Source organism: Sinocyclocheilus anshuiensis, unplaced genomic scaffold (assembly GCF_001515605.1).
Source record: "Sinocyclocheilus anshuiensis isolate Anshui unplaced genomic scaffold, SAMN03320099.WGS_v1.1 scaffold1547, whole genome shotgun sequence".
Lineage (NCBI taxonomy): Eukaryota > Metazoa > Chordata > Actinopteri > Cypriniformes > Cyprinidae > Sinocyclocheilus > Sinocyclocheilus anshuiensis.
In genome coordinates, this window is record NW_015552673.1 from 173,471 (window position 1) to 181,897 (window position 8,427).

General features: G+C 37.8%; 2 protein-coding genes across 4 annotated transcripts in view; both read right to left on the minus strand.

Moving 5' to 3' along the window:
• The window catches only part of LOC107667459 (calnexin-like), a 20,935-nt gene extending 17,242 nt beyond the window's left edge, over window positions 1-3,693 (minus strand). For all 3 annotated transcript variants that reach the window (XM_016459130.1, XM_016459129.1, XM_016459128.1), the window contains exon 1: window positions 3,633-3,693. The gene's annotated coding sequence lies outside the window, so the exon portion shown is untranslated. The remainder of the gene's footprint in view (window positions 1-3,632) is intronic.
• Window positions 3,694-6,228: 2,535 nt separating this feature from the next.
• The window catches only part of LOC107667462 (alpha-1,3-mannosyl-glycoprotein 4-beta-N-acetylglucosaminyltransferase B-like), a 146,844-nt gene continuing 144,645 nt past the window's right edge, over window positions 6,229-8,427 (minus strand). The window contains exon 15 of the mRNA XM_016459134.1: window positions 6,229-7,608. Within this exon, the coding sequence (XP_016314620.1) occupies window positions 7,585-7,608 (24 nt within the window). The 3' untranslated portion in view covers window positions 6,229-7,584. The remainder of the gene's footprint in view (window positions 7,609-8,427) is intronic.

The window sequence follows — 8,427 nt, forward strand, 5'->3', positions numbered from 1 at the left end:
GGAATTATATCGTATCGACCGAAATTAAGAAATATATCGTGATATAAATTTTGGCCATATCGTCCAGCCCTAGCTGGGGGTCACAGGATACACTCCTGACCCATCTGTTGCTCACTGAACTAATGATCATGTGTGGAGGTAGAGATTACAGACAACACATAACGCAAGCACTCCATCATCAGCTCTATTAAAGCTAATCAGAGGTTAACATCAGCATCCGAGCTAAAGCAACACATAGGGATATGCCGGTATCAAATTTTCATGTTGCGATTAATTGCTAATGCTTTTATCACGGTATACGCGTGATATATCGCATTACCGAATACCGGCACAAGTCTAGCAACACAAGACATCAGCAAAATTAAATATGCAGACTCACGCAAAAGCATCTAAACACTTGCTAAGTGAAGACCACCACTGTTTGATTTAACAAAAAAATTAAGTGAACACAAGCATTATTTATGCCTAAAAATAAAACTGTTGTGGAAATGAAAACAGGTTAATCAACACTAACAGTAAAACTCACTGTTTCCCCTTCGAGAAAGACTGAAACACTATTTGAGCAACAGCCTGCTTTCAGACCAATATGCTATTTGAATGAAAAAGTCAAATGCTACAGCAGTTTTCTTTCTCAAACAAACAAGTCTTTAATATGATTAGTGCACTAGAAATAAAAGCAAAAATCAAAAAAAAAAAAAAACTATTAATTTTGTCAATTTTGTTTTTATTCTAAAACATTACTTAAAAAAAAAATCACAACTTTTGAAGGTGCTCCAAGATTTTTGGACTGAGAAAAGTAATTAAATTAACACTAATTTCATACACAATATTTACTCAATTCACATTAGTTCAAAGAAGAATATGCCTGAAATTAACAAGTCTCCAGCAGATTTAGAAGCAAAAATAAACCCCCCACACACACACACAAGTGGGAACTAACACTTCTGTTAATCATTCAAGCAGACAGACTTATCGGACAATATCAGCCCATTAATTAGACTGCAATACCAACCATCGCTACAGAACAGACTCATTTCTATGAAGGTTCACTAGAGGGGGTCTAGCGGTTCCTGTGCACAAAGCAGATTCATTAGCTCTGGACTGGACAGACTCCATCCTGCCCCCTATAAAACAATTGGGACTGAAAGAGGAAGACATTTAACACTGCAGTGCTAACTGACAGTGAGCTGCTTCAAATCCAGTTTGAGCAGAGATCTGCTCTGCTGATTAAATACGACTGAGCCATCAGAGTCACCACAGCACACGCTGATGAAGCCCACAGGCTCCGACTGACCCATTCATATCAGCGGCTCTGATCAGCCAGTCTTCTCTGGTCACTGCAGCGTCCTGTGGTCAGACAGGTTTGCAAAATGACTGATATACAAACCTATCTGAAGTGTATACAACACTTTCCTACAGAGCTGTGCTAGTTTCAAGTCTTTCCTTTTCACATGACAAAATACTTTAAACTCACATTTCATGTCCACCTATTTAGTATGTTGTAAAAGGTGACACTGATTATGCACAATATATAATGTAATATGATTTTACTGATTTAAGTGAAAGCAACACTGTGAATATAACAATTTTCATGGTTTTATAAGGCCATTAAGTTTCCTAAAGATCCTGTCTTTAGACTAGTTTAGCTCTCCTTCCTTTTTCCACGACTTGCAAGTATAAGATGTTAACGGTGTCTAAAATCGTGGTTTCTGCAGTAAAAACGCTGTTAGTGTTGCTAAGCACAATTCATGTCCTTTAATGAGTTCAAACTGAATCAATTCAAAATCTATTAGCTTAACTCTGAATGATTCGTTTACGTCGTTAAACTCAAAAAGTGTTTTTGTGTGTTAAAATATTTTAATTTCGGCATGAAATGAAAATTCACTATTTTCTAAATGTATGTTATAGAAGTTATTGGGAACAATTCATCCATGCATAGGTTTAATTGTTTTTTTTTTTGTACCTTGTAATTTTTAAATCAAAATATCACAACTGGATCTTCCAGGGAAATGATAGACTTCTCTCTGGTGTTAATAAAAACATATGCAGATGCTCTATTACAACATTTTAGATAATTATCATTACAATGACAGCCATGCACAGCCAGCCAGTTTTTGCATTATAAACACCTTCAGGCTGATACAAGACTTGATCATCATATTGCAGGTTATTCTGCAACAGGTCGGTTGTATGTTATATGTGTTGTTTATACAGCTCAAAGTGCTGGTTAAATGATTGTCCAGAGCAGGCGCTCGTTATGTCAGCCTTCCATGAGATTAAGCCACATGTGGTGGTCCCGGCATGGCCTAACCGGGGGTTCGTTCAATTCAGCACACAATAGTGAATAAATACACTTCCAGAACACATGGTTAAGCCTCTTTACGCTCGAGTGCCACAGATCTGGGCTTGAGACGATGGGGGAAGGTACCTCAGACCTTCTACACACAACCTTCCCAGAGTGCACCAGTGAAGTGAGACTCTGAGCAAGATACAGGCCATAAAAGTGAACTAATAAAGCTGCGTAGATAATTCAAATGACATAGCCATCAACGAGGAGCTTGAATGACAGTATTAGGAAAGCGTTAAACGTCTTGACAAGAGTTAACACCAGAAAAGGGATCTTTTGGTTATACGTAAAGGTCGAAGTTGAGCTCTACACTCAAAGTGCCAGAATCTGAACACACCTAGTTACATGTTAACAAACCACAAGAGGGTCAGGACGATCATTTTCTTGCTGGGATGAATGGCATGATTTCCTTAATATAAGGAAATAGTCAAGTCTTATCCTAAGTGCTACTTTGTTTTAATCTGACTACACCTCATTTAAGTTTCTGGCCCATGCAAATATCAGTCTCTCTCCCGTGACCTCTGCCTTTCCTCTAAAAGGGCGGAAATGACGTTCAACTGGCATGTGCTGCACCCTAGTTTAGCCGGTTTGGCTTTTCCGCATTATATCCCCCACACAGCCATGCATGCTATCCCACAAACATCCATTTATGAACTCAAACTGAAAGCAAAAGATTAGGTTGAGTGATATTTGACCATGCGCGTATCTGTGCACTGACCATGTATTTCATATTAGAAACACCTACCATCTAACTTTACATATGAATGAATATTTTAAACACAAACGAATAATGTTCAAGAAAAAAAATGAATTAAATCTTACATACATGTACACAATCATTTTAATGTGCAGAGACATGCCCAACTAGAAACAAGGTACATCAATGTTTGACCACCGTTAGCTTCCTTCAGTTAATTGGCACATCTCTCTCAGCAGCTCTGCCCACCCCCAACATTAGATAAGCCCACTGCAGCTTTCACCTCACTCGCTGACAAGAAAATCACACGGTCAGTAACATGAGGCGGGTTTCTGTGATCAGTGTGGATTACACGGCTGATTCTACTGATGTGACACCTGTATCGCTTAGTTTAGCTTAGCTTAGCTTAGCTCACGCAGCTAGCTGACCAACTGGCCTTTAGCTCTACGCGCATATTCTAGTTTTACTCTCTGGCTGAACCATATAATCCCGCTTTCTGACATTAATACATCGGCAAGCCGTATTGCACATACACTGAGTGGCTCATAGGTGTACTAAAGCTCATATTAGCAGATGTAGCATACTCACCCCTGCTCACTGATGCAGCACTCCGCCTGCGACTCCAGCGTCACGTGTGCTTATAGACGATACATCCAGAAACAGAGGCTCCGCCTTCCAAGCGCATCCGATTGGCTACTGCATTCAGCGTAGACACGCCTCTTGGACAATGCGAGCTGATGATTGTCCAGATTTCATGTCTGTCATAGACTGTGGTCTCCGCCTCCGACCTGCACCTCGTGGACACCCCTGATTGGCCGTCGAGGACACGGAAATAGACGCTTATTGGACACATCAGGGTAGAAGCGAAAGATGACGGATACTTGTGCTGTGTCCGAAATGCCATACTATCATACTACTCTTACTATTTCTGCAATATGCAGTATGTATACTGTGCGTAGTATGCAACCTTTCTGTACGCATGGAATAAACGGATGACCTGCTATATTTGCCAGAATCTGCTAAATATAGTACACTGCAATCATTACAGAAGCTGTGTTTGGAATGGCATGCTACCATACTGCTCCTATTATATTGCAGTATGCTGTGTGTATACTGTCAATAGTATGTGAATTTTCTGTATGCATGGAATTCCAGGATTACCTGCTACACTTGCTGAAATCTGATGTATGCATCTGAAGACGCTGCATGGGATACTGTTTCCCAGAACGCAACGCGCTCCACTTGATGTTTCATCTTCAAATGTGTGAGTGAACTGGAGGCGGGAAATAGTCATTATAAACACCTTCATATGTACATGTTACTGTAAACTACAATATTGCAGCGTATCTAAAAACAATATCGTTAGTAGGACATACCTTAACTCTTTCACCGCCAGCATTTTTGAAGATTTTCACTAAAATTTCATGACCCCCAGAATATTTTTTTATTAATATCTGAACATCAAAATAAAGAACAAAGCCTCTACTTTTAAACAACAACAACAACAAAACCGTTTTATTCTAGCTTCAAGCATTCTTTTTTTAAAATCAACACTCGAATGTAGTTAAGTTTTATAAAAATAAAAAAAAGCAACATTTTCGCAAAAAAAAAAATCGCGTTTTTATCAAATACTAGGCTACATCTGGATCATATTCAGTAGGATGATCAAAGCAAAGATGCAGTAGATCGCTTCCATCAACACCCCCAAAGCTTCACAGTCCTTTGCCACTTCTGGGATCGACTTGTCACTCATAACATTATTAGGCAGTTTTCATTTATATGCGGTTAATTGTTGATGATCGCATTGTTTTTCATATGCATATGCATACATTACATATCAGATCGCTCGTTTCTGCGTCTTCCTCGCATGTGTTTTTGATCGGCACATTCTAGACTCATTCAGGAGATGCTAATAGCGCCCCCGAGCGTATAACAGAGGGAACGCGGAAACCGTTTGGCGGGGAAAGAGTTAATCTCTACGTTTCCGAAAATGACGTCACTTTTATCGCTACAGCGCTTTATGCAGTACAGATTGTTTCAAAGAGATTAAATAATAATAGTAATATTGCAATAATATAATATATAAATAACATAATATATAAATGTAAAAAAATTCAATTATGCAAACAGAATTAAATTCTGCTGTAAAGCAGCTCTAAAAAGAAACAGAGTGTATATTTACTCTAAGTGCAAATAGCCTGATTTATTGGCAGACTATTTTCATTAACTCCGCCCACCAATGCCTGACTGCGATAAACAGCACTTCAAAAGACGCTTGTTTGTCTGGTGTTTGTGGCTTAAAACCCTAAACGATTCGACCCGAGTTCGAATCCGCATTTTGTCAAACTCCTTCTTCTCCTTTTCCCATCACATATCAAATCGGAAAGGCATTTATTTTCTATAAAAATAACATATTTGAAAATAAAACGGCTCATTAATAATACAGTGTTTATTGGGTATGGTTAGCAGTAGGTTTAGGGAACTAGGGAGGGATTTAATAATTGTAATAAATATGATAATTTACACTCAATATGTTGAGATAAGACAGATGGAATACCCGCCTTCCATCTGTTCTCCTTCAAGCTGATTTGCCCATTTAATTTAACATCCTTTAGTGTGAGACTAGATTTTGTGAATAGATTCTTTATTGCTGGTTATTGTCATGCGAGTGAAACTGAATTCCTGTATTTAGTGTTTAGGGCAGACCCCAAAAGTCCCTCATCTTGTTTGTTTTTCAGGTGGCCATTGTCTCATTTACATCAGATGACCGGCTCCAGGGCAGTGAGACAGGTAGAGCAGCTGTCAGTGGCTGGTTAACCTGTTAACCGTGTTTATATCAAACTCACTAATAAACACGCCCCAAGGGGTCTTCATAACCTCATAAATAATGTTAGGGATCCTACAGATTTTTTAACCGGATAGAGTAAGATATTATTCAGAAATTGGGAGGGTCAGAATCAAAGGCACCTGTTATAAATCAGCATGGCAATAATGACAGATAGCATATTCAAAGCTACAAATGATTTGACTTCCATAAATACAAAGCTGCCATAAGAGAAGATTATAATCGACAGATATTTCTTTTGTTTCTAGATTTATAATCATGCTCAAAACATTGATGATAGTATAAAAACTATACTTTGCATCCATAGCAACATATAAACACTGTAGTCAAGTTTGGACTTGGTCTTTATTCAAAATGTTTGGCAGCAGCATTACATTTTCAATTGAGTTCATGGATCAAATGGGCTAATCAAGAGAAAACAGGGCAGGGATAGTGAAAGACGATGGCGCTGTATTTCTCCTCGACCTGTCCGCGGGGAACTGACTCTCCTCTAAAACAACATCAGCGTTGTTGTAGGTCAGATGGTGTTATCTTACAGCACAAGCTTTCTCTTTTTCTTTCTTTGAAGATAACTTTGCTCTGTAGCTCAAGATCTTGTCAAACATGCTGATCGCTCACTTTACCTATAACCATCAGTGTTATATTACGATATAGTGAATCATTTTAAGGCATGAAAAAATATCAGAACCCTTGACCAATTTGTGTAGCATCTGATAAATATGATTTCTATTATCAGAGAGCAAACTGAGCATACCAGCGCACTGATTGACACTGAGCTGTACAGATTTCAAGCCATATATATTTTGGTCTCTCTATATAATAACCCAGAGGTCTGTTTCTGTTTATCTTAAAATGCGGCCACATCAGCACACTACTGCGTCACATTAAGGCAGGAAGAGGAAAAACAACATATTGCAAGAAATAATATGTCTCATTGGAAAGTAAAAAATGATAATAATAGTAATAAATGTAAAAAAAAAATGCTCAGAAGGCTTCCCTCTTGTTTGTTGTGATTGATTTCATTTGAATTATATCAAGTCCAGCGATTTCGGTTTTTAGAAGAAACAGTTTTGCAGCATACACTCTAGTTACAATAAACGTTGCTCTTTCAGTATAGCGCATCTTTTGGACTGACTTTGGAAACACACGCTAGGCCTGTGCACGAACAAACACATATCTAGCACGGCCGGGTGTACTCTTAATGTATCATAATAAATACAATAAATACACACCATTTGGAGTAGCCTAAACAGAATCATTTGTCAACTAATTAATGACACAAATTCAGCTTTGAAAATCGAATCTCGAGTAGGAAATTAAGAGTCTTCCGTTCCAAAAGCAGCATTTGTTGAATGTCGAAGTGTTTCGTGAAACGGGCGAGACCGCTCAGGAAGCCCTTGACAACAGACCAGTGTAGTTACATAAACTCAACCATGGGCATATATATATACATATAAATACAGTTTACAAAATACAGCGTCTTCAGTCGTCTGCAGCGCGTCTGGCAGCACGAGCTGTACGTCTTTGAGTGCCATCGCTTGGCATTCTCTACCTGCTAGAACAGCTTGTCGTCAGCAGCTGGAGCTATTGGACCAAGCTAAAGAAACTCGCGTGAGGGGCTCATGTGGAGGTGCTGAGCAGACTCCATCCTGCAGCAGAGACCCGGTGAAGTCATGAGGTATTGTTGAACACCAGTCATTCTGCTTTCTTGATAAAAATCTGTCGAGAGAAGAGTTGGAACTGACAAGAAGTTGCTTAACTGTAATGATCTGTAATGACATCATATACAGTACTGTGCAAGTGTCAGGCTTTTAGTATTTTCATCAACAACAACAAAAAAAGCCTGTTATTTCTATGTTTTGCTATAGTGTGTCAGTAGGAAATATCAGATTACATTTCCAAACATTCCTTTTGCCATTAATTGTAATAATGCAGTGATACTTTTGTATGCGCAAGGAGCCAGTGCTCCACACAGAGATCTTAAACTGACTTAAAACCATTTTTTTGGTGAAGACTTGTGCACATTAATGTGTATACACAAAAATGTTTTGACAATAATAAGAAATGTTTCTTAAGCAGCAAATCAGCATATTACAATGATTTCTGAAGGATCGTGAGGCAATGGCTGCTAAAAATTCTGCTTTGCCAACATATTCAAACAGAAAACAGTTGTTTTAAATTGTAATAAAAATAATATTTCACAATATGACTGTTTTTACTGTATTTTCAATCAAATAAATGCAACCTTGGAGGAGCACAAGAGACATCTTTCAAAAATTGAAAATCTTATCAACCCAAACTTTTGAACTCGTGTATATTGCATATAAGTTATACATTAATAATTAAAATATAACTTAAAATACAGTTTCATATATATTTTTAATATATATATATTTTTACCTTTTTAACAAAATTATCTGGTAAAATAAGCAACAAAATAATAATTGTTATTATTAAAAATTTAATTATAATGTTAAATACACACACACATATACACACACACATATATATACTGTATATACACACACACACACACAC